General features: G+C 38.0%; 1 protein-coding gene across 2 annotated transcripts in view; it reads left to right on the top strand.

The window, feature by feature from the left end:
• The window catches only part of LOC124403239 (cullin-3-like), a 31,526-nt gene extending 13,715 nt beyond the window's left edge, over positions 1–17,811 (top strand). The window contains exons 4-16 of one of the 2 annotated variants that reach the window (XM_046876895.1): positions 573–733; positions 1,618–1,732; positions 2,008–2,236; positions 2,495–2,640; positions 6,438–6,614; positions 7,204–7,374; positions 8,775–8,882; positions 9,418–9,542; positions 9,949–10,045; positions 14,110–14,244; positions 14,323–14,509; positions 15,743–15,888; positions 17,191–17,811. In XM_046876895.1, coding sequence (XP_046732851.1) covers positions 573–733; positions 1,618–1,732; positions 2,008–2,236; positions 2,495–2,640; positions 6,438–6,614; positions 7,204–7,374; positions 8,775–8,882; positions 9,418–9,542; positions 9,949–10,045; positions 14,110–14,244; positions 14,323–14,509; positions 15,743–15,888; positions 17,191–17,322 — 1,929 coding nt within the window. In that variant the 3' untranslated portion in view covers positions 17,323–17,811. Of the gene's footprint in view, positions 1–572; positions 734–1,617; positions 1,733–2,007; positions 2,237–2,494; positions 2,641–6,437; positions 6,615–7,203; positions 7,375–8,774; positions 8,883–9,417; positions 9,543–9,948; positions 10,046–11,452; positions 11,535–14,109; positions 14,245–14,322; positions 14,510–15,742; positions 15,889–17,190 lie in introns of those variants that run through there. The other variant, XM_046876896.1, reaches the window with a different exon arrangement.
• Positions 17,812–19,216: the final 1,405 nt, after the last annotated feature.

Raw genomic sequence — 19,216 nt, 5'->3', positions numbered from 1 at the left:
TAATATTATTTACTTTTAACATGTTATATTGAAATCGTATCATATAAAAACATATAAACATATAAAAAATAAATCTTTAAAATGGTACCTTACCTTTAAGAAGTCTCGCTGCGTGCATGATGGAGACGACGTCCGTAGAAGCGGGAGGAGGGAGAGTTATTGTTTGGAAGGAGAATTTCCATCAGGCTACTTTGTTGGCGGCATGGTGATAGGAATACGTACAGTATTTAAAGTTCAGTAATTCCACACTGTTAGAGCGACGAGCGGATGTGTATGTGCTGCACGAGAGCGCAGCGAGAGCACGTGGCGATACGTGAAAAAACTAACCTGCCTGCGATTTTTCCGTGCGCAACGCTCGTATCCTAAAAAATTTCTCGTAACTAGAGGCAACATTTTTTATGAACTGCGATTCGTAACCTGAATTATACGTATGCCGGGGCGTTCGTAACCCGAGGTTCCACTGTATTGTTCTTTTACAAATGTTCACCATCCCAGCAAGAAGACTGAATCTCTGAATCACATCACTGAAATCTCTTTCCGTGTTTTCACTCTTTCCGTGTTTGGATCTAAAGGACCGTGTGTATGTGCAGCAGAATAACGTCGAGAACGTGTATAACTTGGGCCTGATCATCTTCCGAGACCAAGTCATTCGGTACGGATGCATCAGGGACCACCTCCGTCAGACGCTGCTGGATATGATCGCTAGAGAACGGAAGGGCGAGGTGGTTGACAGGTGTGTACACGTTCCTTCCTGTTTTTTTCAGTAGTTGTGGTGTTTAATGGTGTTTTTCTAAGCTCTAAAGCTTATTTATGGCTACATTCTCTTATGTACTGCCATCAAATTGCATTTCTATGAATTCTATTCAATGCTAAATTGGTTTCCTACAGCAGTCTACAGGGTGGAGTGAAAAAAACAAAAAAGTTACTGTTAGAAGTCAGTCAGTTATTAAAAACACGTCATTAGTGAACTTCTTTCTTTATTTACTAACAAAATTTGGCAGCAATTAGAAGTTTTGTTTAAACATATACACTACATGGCTAAAAATTTGTGAACACCTGACTATGGCAGCCAGGTCTTTTTACCCAAAGTGTTACCCAAAGAACAATTTTTAAAATTTTTTTTATTTTTGTTCTTTTTCACCCTGCCCCTGTGCACAAAGTGAGACCCCATAGTGTGATTTGAAGAACTCGAGGGGTCTCATGTCAGCCCCATTGAACACACTTGGGATGAACTGTAAGGCTCTAGACAGCCAAATACTCTTTCTTCTTACTCTGACAAAATAATCTTCAAGACCATTAACTACAGCATAACAAGCAGCAAATAATACAGAAGCCTTGTGTTACTTCACCTTAGCAATTGCATTTGCACATTTTTTCAAATTGGTTTGTAAAGAATCTCCCACTAAAATAATTGTGTACATTTTTTTTTAAACTACAAAAGCAGTAACATATAACAACACACATATTCATATTATAATCCTTAATAAAAACCAACCAATTTCTAGAAAGTGAAACGATACTGTTAATCTTTTTTTTGTTTGTTTTTGTTTTGGGGGATGTCATTAAAGTAGCATTTATGTGTTTTATTGTTCCTTTCTATTTCTCTTTCTCTCTTAGAGGAGCAATTAGAAATGCCTGCCAGATGCTTATGATCTTGGGCTTGGAGGGACGTTCGGTGTATGAAGAAGACTTTGAGACTCCGTTCTTAGAAATTTCTGCAGAGTTCTTCCAGGTTGGCAATAACAACGATAATACCTGCTTTTCCTCAGTCTTAGTGTAATAACACTGCAAACACATGCTTTATAAATGCTCTAAACAAGTTCATGATTTGTCAGTTTAGATATGTGGCTAAGTGAGCAGTCACGCTATTTTTCAGGAAATAATTCAGTTGGTTTTTGTTGCTGGTGGGAGAACGTGTCGGTCGGTGTGTATTTGAGACCATCGGCTTGTCCGTAGTGCGTCGTCTAATTGTTGCGCTGTGTTCAGGATGTTCTGTTCTGTGTGCAGATGGAGAGTCAGAAGTTCCTGGCAGAGAACAGCGCCAGCGTGTACATAAAGAAAGTAGAGGCACGGATAAACGAAGAGATTGAGCGAGTGATTCACTGTCTGGACAAGACAACAGAGGAGCCAATCGTCAAGGTAGTGGAGCGGGAGCTCATCTCCAAGCACATGAAGACCATTGTGGAGATGGAGAACTCTGGCCTGGTTCACATGCTCAAAAACGGAAAGACGGAGGGTAAGTGGGGTTATTTTCATGCAATTACTTGAAGAAGTAGTAACTTTCCTAATAATAGATGATCATATTTAATAATAATATGAATAATGACTGGGGGATTCAGAAACACATGACCTGCTAACTGACTTCCACTAGATATCAGTCTTTTTAGAGTTTGTGGGTAATGTATTGCTAACTAGTGATCGATTTATTGCTTAATTACATTCTCTCTCTCTCTCTCTCTCTCTCTCTCTCTCTCTCTCTCTCTCTCTCTCACAGATCTGGCATGTATGTATAAGCTGTTCAGCAGGGTGCCAAACGGGCTGAAAACAATGTGTGAGTGTATGAGTTTATATCTGCGAGAACAGGGAAAAGCGCTGGTCTCTGAGGAGGGAGAAGGCAAGAACCCTGTCGACTACATACAGGCAAGAAACCTTTAAACCTACTACTACTGTTAATTTTTTTATGGTACATGTGGTATTTTAAAAATAATTAACAGGCATAGAAAGGTTTTTCCTTTCAGGCGAATCAATAAACTTTTTACATGTAATAACCAGTACATGCTGCATGCAACACGGCGCAAGACCTATGGTTTTGGACTTGCTCTGAGCCAGTCATTTAGCCATTACAGTTTGGCTCTTCTCAAATTCCCTCAGATAATTACCCATTTTTTCTTTCTGAGAACTGACTGTTTACTACCTAATTCATGCCACCTTATGACAGGTTCCATTATAACTAGATAATCAATGTTATTCCTGTAGCCTGTCAGTGGTTTTAATATTATGGCTGATTAGTATATACTTCATGAACTGTTTGTTCATTCATTCATCTTTCTTAGAATGATCCTGCTCAGGTGCAGAGAATGCAGAGAACTTGCAGAGAACCCAGACAGCCACTGGGAGATCATGCAAAGACACTCCATAAACACACATCAATACATTACCAGTGCAGTCACATTGATGGGACATTCAGACCAATTCTGTGTTTAGAAATAAATTTGATCACACCTGTGAGAACAGAGTTCACCTGGGTGAACCACGAACAGAGTTAATTAAGTTTGATTGAACTTTAATTAAAACTACAAGGCATAAAATCCAATTCAGAACAACAACACAGACATGTGTTTACTAGTAGAGACAGACACACACACACACACATCTCTCTCTTACTCTGTTCAATGCAGTCACAAATTCTGTCTTCTGTATTCTGTCCTGCTTTATCTGTTGCAGCTTCTCATCAGGATATTCAGGTCCATTTTAGACTTGCCTTTACATTTTTATTATAAGTGTGCTTCAAATTATTATTATTAATAATTTTTTTAATTAAAAAAAACTATTTTAAGCACAGGAGAAGAGTAGGATAAAGGACTATTATAAAGGACTATTATTAATAATGTTTAGAGTCCAGGGATAATGATCAGCTTTTGCTTTTTAGTCCTGGCTTATTTCATTCATTCCTTTCTCATTAGTATTACATAAACTTGTCTGGGAAAAGGAATAGACGCTCCCCACTTTACAACTTTAGGAGATACGAACAAACCTGTCCTCAAAGTGAAATTTGTTTGGAGTCGGGAAAATTTAAATCTGGGGAGAGCCGCCGCAATCTAGTCGTTGACCGTAAAAGTCTAAATGATGCACACTGGACTCGGGCGAATGAAATTTTTTTAAGTACATTTTTTTTATTATTATTAATTTTTATGATTTTTTTTATTACTTGATACAAAATATTGTATTCAGTATTTTGATTTGTTTTAGTATATTTTATTGTTTATTCGATAGTATTTATAACTCTTACATCATTAGGTGATATACTATATATATAAGTTAGTCAATAACGAACACAGTAACAACTTAGGAACAAATTGACGGAACGAACGCTCGTTTGGAACGTAACCCGTTCGTGAGGTGGGGAGCGTTTGTATTTAATGTAACTATTTTAAATAATATCGGATTTCTATATAAAAGAACTATTAACAACTCGGAGAGTACTATCAAAATACCATTAAATTATTTCTATCAATCATTAGGTCATGTTTGGATCATGTGAAGTACAGAGAAGCGATTTCTTTAGATGTAAAGATGAAATAAAAATGTAAAGATAAAATTCACTTGTAGTATACAACTGTTATCCCAGTGCTGAATTATCATTTGGCTAATAGGCGGTTACTCATTTACCATTAGCATTGCCGTACTGCGCAATGTTAACAGTTTGCTCACACAGGCTAATGTTATTTAGCATCAAACCAGTGTTTTAATTCTGTGTTTAGTAGGACAAAAAATCTTTTAACGAGAACGAAATTTGAAAAGTGAACCACAAACAGAGTTAATTAAGTTTGATTTAACTTTAATTAAAACTGCAAGGCATAAAATCCAAAGATGGAGCATTCTCTGTATGTTAGGAAATAAAATGTTTTAATGTGGAATTTTTTGACACACACACAAACACACACTGGCTGAAGCAAGTTTAGCTTTAATCCAGGTAAGCGAGACTGAAGTGGGGTAATTATACAGGATAATCAGAAAAGTGTCTGTTTCATCATGCTCATTGTACAAGTCTCTTGCCGGTTTGGATGTCTGTGTCAATCTTTTTTTTTTTTTTGAATGTCACTCTCTGTTGTGTTTTCCTAAGACAAAATGTAACCTCTGACTCTGGCCAATAACTGCTCTGATTTAATGTTAAATTACATTTGTCCAGGTGCACAACCTGCTGGTATTGTACAATGTGCCACTGATATGAGTGGATCAGAATTTCTTTCTTGTTTTGGAAGCTTATCTGAGGGGTGACTGACCTGACGTGTACAGATTGCTGTATTACATTTAGCTGCACTTCAGTTGCACCACACACAGGGAGAATATTAGATGAATTCTTCAAGCTTTAGTATTTGCTTCCTGCATTGTATAGTAAATTGTAAAATTGCTGTGTGCAGTAAGATGGGCTTTCAGAGTGAACTTCACTTGGACAAAATATATTCTTTACTTTTCATTACTGCAGTGTGGTAACATTCTGTTCATTAACCTTTGATGATACATTTATTTAACTTGGGTATATTAATTCGGCTCAACTGGACAAAATGCACTCAGTGGCCTGAACAACATGCATTGAGCTAAATAAGTAATTGACTTACTTATCAAAGTTAGTTATCAAAATGATTTTTGCTTACCTGGTTGCTGAGGGCAAAGACCAGACAGACACCAATATGAAGAATGGTTTACATAAATCCTGTCACTGCAAAACATTACAAGCTCTACAAACACTCAGCAAGTCAGACGCTTATAAGGTGTGATATGTATATATCATTCCCAAAAGTATTGGGTCACCTGGTCATAAATATGGTATGTGAGTTTTGAGCATTGCATTCCACATTTAGTCCCAATTCGCTCTTAAAAATCCCTCCACTCTTCTGGGAAGATGTTCCACTAGATGTTGGAGTGCGCTTATAGATATTTGTGTTCATCAGCCACAAGGGTGTTATGAAAGGCAGATACTGATGTAGTTGAGGAGGCCTGGGGTGCAGTCAGCATTTACATTCATCTCAAAAGTGTTTAGTAGGGATGAGTTTAGAGCTGTATAGCAGCAAGATCTTCCTCTACAAAGCATGTAAACCAGATCCTCAAGGAGCTTACTGTGTGCACAGGGGCATCGCCATGCTGGAACAGGTTTCGGTTTCCAAGTTCAAGTGAATGCAAAATTTTATTATAGGGCATCTAAAGACGTCTCCTACAATTGAGTGCCTTCAGCTTTGTGGTAACAGTTTGGAGAAGAACCACATATAGAAGGAACTGTCAATTGACCCAATACTTTGAAATACTGTGTATATATTAATGTAAACGTTTTTCTGTTTCTTTTGGAACATGATTTATTTAGAGGTACATGCTGAAAGGCTGTTCCTTACTTCCCTACTTCTGCCATACTCTCATCCATTTAATTATAATGTAAATGTCCAAATGATTTAGATTTATTTATTTGACTTTTATCCAAAGCAACTAAAAGCAATGAATAATCCAAGAATAGAGCTGGCTGAATGCTGGCTGAGAGCCTTGAACATGCCTAATAGCAGTTGCCAACATTATTTGTTTACAGTTATTAATGTTTAATCCTTTAGCAGATCCTATTGAAACCTAAATGTCTCTTTAAGGACTCAAAAAAAAAAGATCAGATATGATATTTGACTAACATAAATAAATATCAATGATGTGGTTAAATGTCAGTGTCTGTTCCACAGGGCCTCCTGGACTTGAAGACACGATTTGACCGCTTTCTGCAGGAGTCGTTCAGTAACGACCGGCTCTTTAAACAGACCATCGCTGGAGACTTTGAGTACTTCCTGAACCTCAACTCCAGATCACCTGAGTACCTCTCACTCTTCATTGATGACAAGCTGAAGAAAGGAGTCAAAGGAGTACGTTCGCACAAATCCAGTTTGTTTGTTCCTTACCTCTGTTCCATTTATATTATATTATATTTATATAGCACTGTTACCCAATTGTTTATCTGACCCTTGAGAGATGGTGCAGTGTACAAAGAAGAAAGAACCACATATGGACCTGATTTCCACAAACTTTTGTTTACATAGTGAGCCATATGTATGTTGTGAACCTAGTTTTACCAGAGATTTAATGAGTACGTTTGCAAATATTTACTATGCAAACAGTTTATTTTTCCTGTACTGTAGTCCGTTGGTCTGCTCAACCATCATTTAAATATGGCAACAGTCTTAAATTGGTACTGTGACTGAAATGTCTGAGGTGAGGGTCAGCACAGAGGCACCAGACAGAAGTGGAGATCTTCTGTTGTGGTAGTCTATCCTCTATCAGTTTAGTTCTGTGCATTCTAAGATGCTTTTCTGCTCAGCATGGTTGTAAAGAGTGGTAATATTAGTTACTGTTGTTACTGTGATTCGTGATACTGTGGTAATGGTGGTTCTTTTGTTTGAAGATAATGCAGTATTGCATACACATTAATAGAATGTATATTTGGTTGTTTTGTAGTTGACTGAACAAGAGGTCGAGTCCATCCTGGATAAGGCTATGGTGCTTTTCCGGTTCATGCAGGAGAAAGATGTTTTTGAACGTTACTACAAACAGCACCTGGCCAGAAGGCTTCTCACCAATAAGAGCGTCTCTGACGACTCTGAAAAAAACATGATCTCCAAGCTCAAGGTATGAGGCTCTCTTTGTTCTTTTTTTTCACGCTTTTTTCCTCTTTGATTCTGCTGCTCCTTTGTGTAAAGAATATTTTTTAATTTTTTTTCCACCAATTAATAAAAAAAAAAAAAAAACAGCTTGCCAGACTTAAAATAGCTATACATCACCAAGCAGTTGATGGACTTTTTACTTGTTGTTGAAATAGAAGGAAGTTCTGTCTGTGTTTTTCACTGCAACTTCTTAATATACAGTCTGCTCCGAATGTATTAGAACGAAAAGGACAACACTGTTGTTTTTTGTACTGAAGACATTTGCGTTGGAAAAGGCAAGGAGAAGCAGCTTTTATTTGCATATAGACATGCTAAACAACAGTAACATCAACAACCACATCCACAGAGCAGAGGTGAAGGTATTACAACCCATTGATATTAAGAAAACTTTAGGAGCACTCCAGATTGGAATTGGCAAGAGATTGAAAAGGCCAAAGTGCAGAGAAAGAAAGGCTCTGCTCATGATTCAAAACATACTGTACAAGTTTATCTATAAATTATGGTGGAGGTAGTGGCAGGGTTTGAACATCCATTGCTACCCAGCCATCATGATTGCACACGCCAGTGCACTCTTAGTGCAGGTCCGAAGCCCGGATAAATGGGGAGGGTTGCGTTAGGAAGGGCATCCAGCATAAAACATGTGCCAAATCAAATATGCGGATCACGAACCTGAATTTTATACCGGATAGGTCGAGGCCTGGGTTACCAACGACCGCCACAGGTAATGTTAGCCAACAGGGTAATTGGGCTACTGTGGGCTAAAGGAGGAGAAGGAGAGGAGGAAGACCTGGGGTACAGCCAGCGTTCACATTCATCCCAAAGGTGTTCAGTAGGGTTCAGATCAGAGCTCTATAGCAGATCACTCAAGATCTTCCTCTCTGAAGCATGTAAACCAGATCTTCAAGGAGCTCACTTTGTGCACAGGCGCATCGCCATGCTGGAACAGGTTTGGGTTTCCAAGTTCAAGTGAATGCAAAATTTTATTATAGGGCATCTAAAGACGTCCTTTACAATTGAGTGCCTACAGCTTTGTGGTAACAGTTTGGAAAAGAACCACATATAGAAGGAACAGTCAGGTGACCCAATACTTTTGACAATATAGTGTATATGTAATACCCTCATGATGGTATTCTGTGTGGTTGCTCAACAATGTTAAAAGAAATTGCTTGAACCTAAAGTAACCTAAACAGATTTTGATTGCTTTTTGTTTCATGCTGTCAGCCATTCTACCTTTTATTGTTGTTTGTTTGCTAATCATGTAATTTGATCCTCATAACACTAGAGCAACCATGAGCAACCTGACAAAAACAGCAACTATGTAAATGGGAACATGAGCGTTACATACCCATGTTGTGTGTGTTGCAGACAGAGTGCGGTTGTCAGTTTACGTCTAAACTGGAAGGCATGTTCAGGGACATGACCATCTCTAACACAACCATGGACGAGTTTCGGCAGCACCTGCAGTCCACTGGGGTAAGAGACCACCACCACAGTGGTCTGACAACCACTAACTTATATTTTGTAATGAACATATATAACACCAGAATCACTAATTGCAACACATATATTTCATTAGAATCATAATTAAATGTGTTTGGGAGTTTTCCTTTCATTTCCAAGGTGCCATTGTACAGAAATGCACACTCCATGTATTACCAAAACGGAGTACAAACCCAAAAGAGCTGCAGAAACTGATATATCAGCTAACAAGATTATTATCCAGCAGTATGGATTTGTCTTAAGTCCAGCAAGGTCAGAAAATAATGAGCAACACTGTTTTAATTTTATGATAGGAACACTTCTCAGAAGTCCAGTTGGCCTGTAAGTAGGACCTCTTGGACAAACATAGCACAGGAAAAAATGTGCCTCGATTGCTGTTTTCATTAACTTGCTGATTCAATAACTATCAACAACATGCACACACCCACATTTCTAAACTGTGTTTGCCGTGTACAAAACGTTGTACAGTCAGTAATTATGTTGTGTATATGATGTCATTTTGTCTCAGGTAACTCTGGGTGGTGTTGATCTCATTGTCCGAGTCCTGACTACAGGTTACTGGCCAACACAGTCAGCTACGCCTAAATGTAACATCCCTCACTCCCCACGGCATGCCTTCGAAGTCTTTAGAAGGTACAATTAATGCTCCGGTGTATATCAGAACGATCTCAAGTGGCCATAATATCAGTATTACAGACAGAACAAACGTTATGTTTCTTTATAACTTTGTCCTCATTTTATTTTTGCCTTGATGGAAATGTACTAAAAGGTAAATATAGTACACACTGTTTTGCACAGAGCTTCAACCAGCCTGACAAAGCTTAACCTGGTTCTTGAACAGTGGATGTACTGTATAGCTTGGGTCATTTTTTGCTATAAATAACCTGACTGAACTCTTTGTTTAGACTAGCAAGCCTATCATGTATCAAGACTATTGAATCAAGTGTGTGAGAACAAGGAAAACATTACTACCTTTTGCAGAACATGGTATAAAAGGATCCTAGCTTTATGTGTGAGCTGTGTGAATTCTTTGTTACAGGTTTTACTTGGCCAAACACAGTGGCCGGCAGCTCACGCTGCAGCACCACATGGGCTCCGCAGACCTCAATGCCACCTTCTATGGGCCTGTGAAAAAGGTAACACAGTCTAACTTTTAACATAAGTACAATAGATTATTAGGTGCACAGTACTGTTTAGTAATAATCACATCCGTTAGATTAGCGCATCCGGAAAGTATTTACAGCGCATGTTATGTTAATGGCCTTTTTCCAAAATGGATTAAATCCATTATAATTCTCAAAATTCTACAAACAATAACACATAATGACAACATGAAAGACGTGCATTTGAAATCTTGCAAAAAAGGAATTCCAAGGAATTGTCTGTAAACCTTCAAGACAGGATTGTATCGAGGCACAGATCCGGGGAAGGGTAACCTGGAATCCAGGTACCGCTCATCACCTAGCCAATACCATTCCTACAGTGAAGCATGGTGGTGGCAGCATCATGCCGTGGGGATGTTTTTCAGCGGCATGTACTATAAGACTAGTCAGGATAGAGTAAAAAGATGAATGCAGCAATTTACAAAAACATCTTTTAATAAAAAAATCTGCTCCAGAGCGCTCTGGGGCTACAGTTTAACTTCCAGCAGGACAACGACCCTAGGCACACAGCCAAGATGACAACCAGTCCAGACATAAACCCGATTGAACATCTCTGGAGAGATCTGAAAATGGCTGTGCACCAACGCTTCCCATCCAACATTAGGGAGCTTAAGAGGTTTTGCAAAGAAAAATTTGAGAAACTGCCCATAAACAGGTGCTTGTATCATCATATTCAAAAGACATGAGGCTGTAATTGGTGCTAAAGGTGCTTCAACAAAGTATTGAGCAAAGGCTGTAAAACCTTATGTACATATGATTATTTATATATATATATATATATATATATATATATATATTTTTTTTTTTTTTTTTTTTAATTAATTAATTTTTTTTTTAAATACATTTGCAAAGATTTCAAACACACTTCTTTTATGTTATTATTATGGGGTATTGTTTGTAGAATTTTGAGGAGAATAATGAATTTTATTCATTTTGGAATAAGGCTTGGATTATCTCTTCATCATAGCGCCTGTTAGTGGGTGGGATATATTAGGCAGCAAGTGAACATTTTGCCCTCAAAGTTGATGTGTTAGAAGCAGGAAAATGTACAAGCGTAAGGATTTGAGTTTGATAAGGGCTTGGTTGTAATGATTAGACGACTGAATAAGAGCATCTCCAAAACTGCAGCTCGTGTTCTCAGTCTGCAGTGGTCAGTATCTACGCATCAAATGTGGTCCAAGGTAGGAACAGTTGTGAACCTGGCGAAAGTGCAACAATGAACCATGGCTCATTGTGAGTTACCTCACTCTCGCCAGCTGTCAACAGAGTTCAGACGTCTCAGTGTTGAAGCACGTATATTTTTCTGGGTTTTTAGTGTTTCAAAGCTCAACTTTAGATTTTGTCTTTATTTTTTATCTGCATCGTCGCACATTGAAACAGAGCGTCTCCGGCTCCACCCTCTGCTGGCGAACCGGCGCTCGTCCGTGCGCTCGCCACCACATCCATAGAGTATCTCACAAAAGTAAGTATACCCCTCACATTTCAGCAACTATTTTAGTATACTTGATATTTTAGAGTAGTCAATGTGCAGCTTGTATAACAGTATAGATTTACTGTCCTCTGTCCATTATTGGCAAAATAGTTGACAAAATCTAAAGTGAGTACACCCTAAGTAAACATGTCTGCTCACAAACTGTGTCTGAGGTGTCAATATTTTGTGTAAGCACCATTGTTATATAGCACTGCCTTAATGCTCCTAGGCATGTAATTTAAATTACAGAGCTGCACAGGTTGTTGCTGGGATTCTCTTCCACTCCTCTATAATGACATTATAGAGCTGCTGTATGTTAGACGCATGCCCCACATTCTTCCTCAGCAAGGCAGCTGTGGTCTTGGCAGTGTGTTTGGGGTTGTAATTCTGTTGAAAAAATTGCCGTTTGACCCAGTTTCTGAAGGGAGGGCATCATGTTCTGCTTCAGAATGTCATGTTGGAATCCATGTTTCCCTCAATGAACTGCAGGTACCAGCAGCACCCATGCAGCCTCAGACCATGATGCTACCACCACCATGCTTAACTGTAGGCAAGACACAATTTTCTTGGTACTCCTCACCAGGGCGTCAGCACACATGCTGGACACATGCTGGACACCATCTGAGTCAAACAGGTTTATCTTAGTCTCATCAGACCACAGGACACGGTTCCAGTAATTCATGATCTTGGTCAGGTTGTCTTCAGCAAACCATTTGCAGACTTTCTTGTGAGCCAGCTTCAGAAGAGGCATCCTTCTGCGACGAAGGCCATGCAAACCCACTTGTTGCAGTGCGAGGCGTGTGGTCTGAACACTGATAAGTCTGCAAACTCTAAAGCAATGCTGGCAGCACTCATGCATCTGTTTTTTTTCGAGGCAGCTTCTTTACCTGACTCACAAAGACTCAACTTCTTTGATGAACCGTTGCGAGGCTTGTTCCGGGTGGAACTTGTTTTGGAAAACCTCTGTATGACCCTGGCCACTGTACTGTAACTAAGTTTTAGGATGTTACAGATCCTCTTATAGCCTGGGGCATATTTGTGGAGAGCAACAATTCTTATTTTCAAATCCTTAGAGAGTTTTTTCAATAAGGTGCCATGTTGAACATTCAGTGGTCAGTATGGAAGAATTGTACTCAAAGTTTTAACTGCTCCAATACTAGATTTAGATTTTTCTACAAGCAGACAGAAACAGACATGATGAATAGGACATGTGGCTTTGCATGGTTACGCAATGTACAGCTGTTATCACTTATCACTCACTTTTGTTGTCGGTTATTTAGACAATAATGGCTGTATGTTGAGTTATTTTCAGAGGACAGTAAATCTGTACTGCTATACAAGCTGCACATTGACTTCTCTAAAATATATCCAAGTTTCATTTCTATAGTATTGTCCCTTAGATAAACTTAAATGATTGCTGAAATGTGAGTGGTGTACTCACTTTTGTGAGATACTGTATATTTTCCCCAATTAATCGGATTTTTTATTTTTATTTTATTTTTTTTTTTAATTAGATGTTTTGCTTATTATAACTATATAAAACCCTAATTCAGGGTATTTATGTATAAAATTATACTTAAAAATATGCAAAAGCCACATTTTGAGTTCAGTATCTTTAATTTCGGCATTTCGAATTTCGCACGACAGTGCATGGGGGATTTTCTTGATCAGCTTTACTCATGCTGGGGTCAAAAATGTTTTTGAATATAAAGGTGAAGCAATTTGTGTAAATCAACATTTGTATTGTTTTTAATGATAATTGCAAATGGCAAGTTGACAACCGTGCTTAAAAAATCTTTGTCAAAATACATTGTTTAATTGTAATTAATCGTATAATTAATTACATTTTGTAAAATAAGTAAGTTATATATGCATAAATGAAATATACAAACATTGAAAACAAGCATTTGAACGTAGTAAAGCCGCAGTAAATCATGTTTGAAAACAGAAGTTACTGTTGTAGTAGACAAACTTACCCTTAACTTGAGCAGCCCAACTAATCGATACCTGCAACGAATTTCATTATCGATTTTTATCAGTTAGTTGTTGCAGCCCTTCTGTATATACGGTATAACCTATATAGTACAGAACCATACATTGCTCTGTTTAGCTAAATATGCTAATATACTGGTATTTGTTAAATTCTTAACAAATTACAGTATACAACCATATGCTGATCACCATTCTTGGGTAGGCTGGACCATGTCTTCACTTATGATATTTTCAAGTTGTGATGGGGTCATCGGAACACATCTCCATCACAAGTCAGGGACTATATCTATATTATTGAAGAGGCGTAATAAATCCAATGAAATACAAAATAGTTGTGGTAATGGCTGCAGTTTCCAGATACAGCATGCTAAAAAAAAACTGAAATGTCATTTTATATATAAGATTCAGAATCTAACATCTAGATTTTAGGCAGGCAAATAGTAATGTAAATGAAGCCTTTTAATATTTGCCTTTTTTTATTTGCCTCTGTTAGAACCGCTTCCAAAAATATCTTTAAAATCTGTGAGTGTGAAGTTGTAAATAGCTGTTCCCTCCATGCTCTATATCTCTGTAGGAGGATGGGTCAGAGTTAGGCGTAGGAGGTGCACAGGTAACGGGCTCCAACACAAGGAAGCACATACTGCAGGTATCCACGTTCCAGATGACTATCCTCATGCTCTTCAACAACAGAGAAAAGTGCACATTTGAGGTACAGCAGCTGGCTTTATTCTCTACATATTATTATCATTACTAGTAGTGGTAGTAGTAAATTACTATATTATTGTAGGAGATCCAGCAGGAGACTGATATCCCAGAGCGAGAGCTGGTACGAGCGTTGCAGTCTTTGGCATGTGGAAAGCCCACACAGCGAGTGCTTACCAAGGAGCCGAAGAGCAAAGAGATTGAGAACGGCCACATTTTTACAGTCAACGACCAGTTTACCTCCAAACTGCACAGAGTCAAAATCCAGACAGGTAACACCATTAGACTCTTCTCTCACTTTTTATCCTTATTCATCATTCAACAAGCTCATTTCTCATCTATCTGCTTCACAGTATTTATTATATTCAACAAGAAATCCAGTTGTAAATAAAGTAAGATAATGCGTTGATGGAGTAGTGACACAATGAAAACAGGAGTCAAATCAAGTTTATTTCTAAAGCGCTTTTCACAACAGACAACTGTCTCAGAGAAGCGTTACAGAATTTTAAAAGTTAAGGTGAATGGTGTGCATTATTACCTGATGAGCAGACTGTGGCAAGGAAAAACTCCCTTAGATGTTATGAGGAAGAAACCTTGAGAGGAACCAGACTCAAAAGGGGAACCCATCCTCATATAGTGATTATAGTCTTTAAACAATACAGAACACTGGAGAGTGAAAAGTAACATGAGCACTAGAATGTAAGATGATAAGTAATGTTCTTTCTACAGTCTTTTACAGTCATTTGTGGTTATAAAAGTAGGAGCTACTGAGCAACTCATAAAATACCTCAACATTTGCAATCATCATAGATTCAACACCAGCTTCTCCATGCCAGAGCCTTCAAACACTCAAAGAGGTCCAGTGTTCAAACTCCACATGAAGTGGGATCCAAATGGCACTGGCACGACTCTAGATATCTAGAAGCAGGTGTTTAGCCTCAAAAATAATTCAGCTTGTTAGCTACAGTATTACTGAAAAAAGGCCCACGTTACTGGCATTTGTGTAAAATAATCGAATGCTGACGACAGTGAAACGTGCATGTATGCTAAAGTGTGATATTAGGGGAAACGGAGCACAAGTTATATTCTGATTACAGAGGCATGTCCAGATATTGGAACAGTCTCATAAAGTGCCACATAGGAACATGACACAGATTCAATCTGAAAATATTGACATACATTTGTATGCAATGTTTACATAGCTTTATCTGATCTTACTGACATTTAGACTGATGTGAATGTAGTCAGTAAGACTGATTGTAGATTTCTGATTCTGAACATATTTACATTTATGGCATTTAGCAGAAGCACTTGTTCAGAGCGACACACAAAAGTGCTTTGAGACTCTATCAATGAATAAATCTATGCTAGATTACAAACTTACTATAAATCAGCCTACAATTTTTTTTTTGGGTAGACAGATAATCAGTTTTTTTTCCTTATTGTAATGCTTTGGTGTATGGCTGGTTTTCTTTGCACACTTGTAAACAAATGTTTTGCTTCAGTTGCTGCTAAACAGGGAGAGTCCGACCCCGAGAGGAAGGAGACGCGTCAGAAAGTCGACGATGACCGGAAACACGAAATCGAGGCAGCCATAGTACGCATCATGAAATCTAGAAAGAAGATGCAGCACAATGTACTTGTAGCAGAGGTGTGTTTACTTACCACTTTTTATATATATATATATATATATATATATATATATATATATATATATATATATATATATATATACACACACAGTATCTCACACTGGACAACCTGGATATGACATGGACACGGCACGATAAGTTACAATACAAAGCGTGATAAAAAACATATAGAGACAATGCATACATATACATGACATATACAAACAACAATTACAAAAGATTTAATATGACTGTGACTGTGTAACTGGGTCAATAAGATGTAGGAAGAGTGGAGGAAGGAAGAGTTTGCAATCTTTAAAAGGTGAGTTTTAAGTCTAGATTTAAAAACAAAGAGTCATGTTTCTAATGTCTGGAGGTAAAGAGTTCCAGAGTCAGGGAGCAGAGCAACAGAAAAAGAAAGCCCTATGCTCCATAGTGTGAAGACGAGCAGAAGGAACAGAAAGAAGAAGAGATGAGGCAGAGAACGAGAAGCAACATCAAGACTTGATGAGACTAAAATAAACTTTAATGGCTTAAATAGTGTCCAGCATGTGTGGTAAGGAGTACCAAGAAAATTCTGTCTTGCCTACAGTCAAGCATGGTGGTGGTGGCATAAGGGTCTGAGGCTGCATGAGTGCTGCTGGTACTGGGGACGTGCGGTGCATTGAGGGAAACATAGATTCCAACATGTACTGTGACATTCTAAAGCAGAACATGATGCCCTTCAGAAACTGGGCCAAACAGCTTTTTTCCATCAGAACCATGACCCCAAACATACGACCAAGATGACAACTGTCTTGCTGAAGAAGCTAAAGGTGAAGTTAATGGCGTGGCCAAGTATGTCTCCAGACCTGAAGCCTATTGAGCACCTGTGGGGCATCCCCAAGCGGAAAGTGGAAAAGCCCATGTGTCTAACATCCAGCAGCTCAGTGATGTCATTATGAAGGAGTGGAAGAGGATCCCAGCAACAACCTGTGCAGCTCTGGTGAATTCCATGCCCAGGAGGATTAAGGCAGTGCTAGACAACTGTGGTGCTCACACAAAATATTGACACTTTTGACACAGATTTGATGTGTTCATTCAGGGTGTACTCACTTTTGTTGGCAGACAATAATGTCTGTATGTTGAATTATTTTCAGAGGACAGTAAATCTGTACTGCTACACAAGCTGCACATTGACTACTCTAAAATATATTTGTTTTATTTCTATAGTATTGTCACTTGAGAAAAAAAATATATATACAAGAATATTCCTGTAAAATGTTCATTCCTTTTTTCTATATAGATTTTTTAATTGTATGATTTGTTGCTTTTTCTATCAGGTTACCCAGCAGTTAAGGGCACGGTTCCTCCCCAGTCCAGTGGTGATTAAAAAGAGAATTGAAGGACTCATAGAAAGAGAATATTTGGCACGAACACCTGAAGACCGCAAAGTGTACACCTATGTGGCATAGACATGGACACAAACAGAGGGTGTGTGAGGGGAAAAAATATAAACACAAAAACTGTTCACATGGACTGCGAAATTCATTTTAACAGATGATTTATGGAAGTTGATCTTTTCCTCCTGAACAAAAGCAACATAAACACGAAGGACCGGAAATTGACAGAAAACAGAATTTAAATCCATTATAAATGTTGTAGATGTTTCGATTAGGCCACCATTTGCACTCCTGTAAGGATCTCAACCGAGGATGGATCCAGCTTCAAGCTCTTCACTGGTTTATCTGTGTACAAATTGCTGTTCGAAGGAAAAGAAAAAGAATCCCTCGGGAAAATGTGAATGCACCACACTTTTTTTTTGTTTTCATAATTGTAAAAAAAGAAAATAAATTGCTAAAAAAATTAATAAAAGAAAAAACCCAGCAAAAATGTGGGTTGCTGGAAAAAAAAAAAATAAAAGGTTAAAGTTGAAAAACCTGTGTGTTCTTGAGTTTTCTGCAGTACCTCTGTTGTATTTGGACACATCAGATTAAAAATGAACTGAAATAATGTCTGTAATATTGTGGCTTTCACTCCATCAAATACACGCAATAATTAGACACAGAGTCTTTCTCCACCATAATTAAGAAATAAATTTTGCAGATTTTTATGATCTGAATTTCTGTTCAGTACTGGAGATGGAAAACTTTTTTTTTTTTTTTTTTTTTTTTTTTCCTCTCCTTGCTACACAGTAGAGCTTCAGAGATACAGCAAAGCCATACATGCTCAAGAAATTGTAATGAGGGAGAGTTGGTGCTGAATTGGTTTTGGATTAAGTTTAACTGGTAAGAAGTTTTTTTTTTCTTTTGCCTTTCTATTACTTCAGCATACTTTAGTAGTGTTTAATGAAACACCTTCATATAATTTACATAATGCCAAATATTATTCAAATATATAAAATTATTAAAGCACTATGCACAGAGAATGTTTTTTGGTTTCTATGATTCTATGACACGGTAGCTCGGTGTTTAATGAGCTGGGTTGCTGATGGGAAGGTCGTGTGTCCATGCCCCGGTATCACCAATCTGTCACTCTTGGGGCCCCTGAGCAAGGCCCTTAACCGTAAGTGCTCGAGGGGCACTGTATAATGGCTGACCCCAGCTCCTAATATCGCTGGGGTATGCGAACAAATTCACAAATACAGCATTAAGAAAACTAAGCCATAAAAGAAATGCGGAATGTTTGATTAAATGATTATAAGAACTTCTTGTTACTTTATTAGTTTTCATGTACGGCAGAAAAAAAAAATTAGTCATTTGGGGTATTAAATAAAAAAAAAACTTTAAATATTGGATAGCGCTGTTTTTTTATTTCCTTATTAGTCATGAACAGTACAAGTTACCATCATTAAACACTCATCTGTCTGTTAATTTATTGGTAAGTGGTAGGTAAGGCTCTGGGTTACTGGTGAGAAGGTTGGATTGCTGGACAGCAAAGTCTTTAACCAAAGGTCTATGTGACCATGATTACCATTTAAACAATACTTTCACCCAACCATTTAGGGGATGACCTCTGCAACAAGGTGTACTTGACTGTGACAGATTTCGGATAAGATTTCTGGATAAGCATCACTCAGCAGTTTGAGTGACAGTGAATCTTTAAACTTAATTTGCATTTAAAGCTAAACCCTATTTACAATACAAGGGGGAAGAGCAGTATAAAATATCTAAGTATGAATGGTCCTGGTTTATTTTTGACTCATATGAACCCAAGGTGGTTCATGTATAGTGCTACTGCTACACTGTAATAAACGTCTTCATTACAATCTTCATTGTCCATATCATCTTTTCCTACACCGGACCAAGTGAACCTCAAGCTAATTGTTGCCTACTGATGATCCCTGCTCTTCACACAGAAAACATTTCA

This window comes from Silurus meridionalis, chromosome 20, assembly GCF_014805685.1.
Source record: "Silurus meridionalis isolate SWU-2019-XX chromosome 20, ASM1480568v1, whole genome shotgun sequence".
In the NCBI taxonomy this organism is placed as follows: Eukaryota; Metazoa; Chordata; class Actinopteri; order Siluriformes; family Siluridae; genus Silurus; species Silurus meridionalis.
Note: the sequence above shows the minus strand (reverse complement) of the source record. Positions and strands in the feature narration are given on the sequence as shown.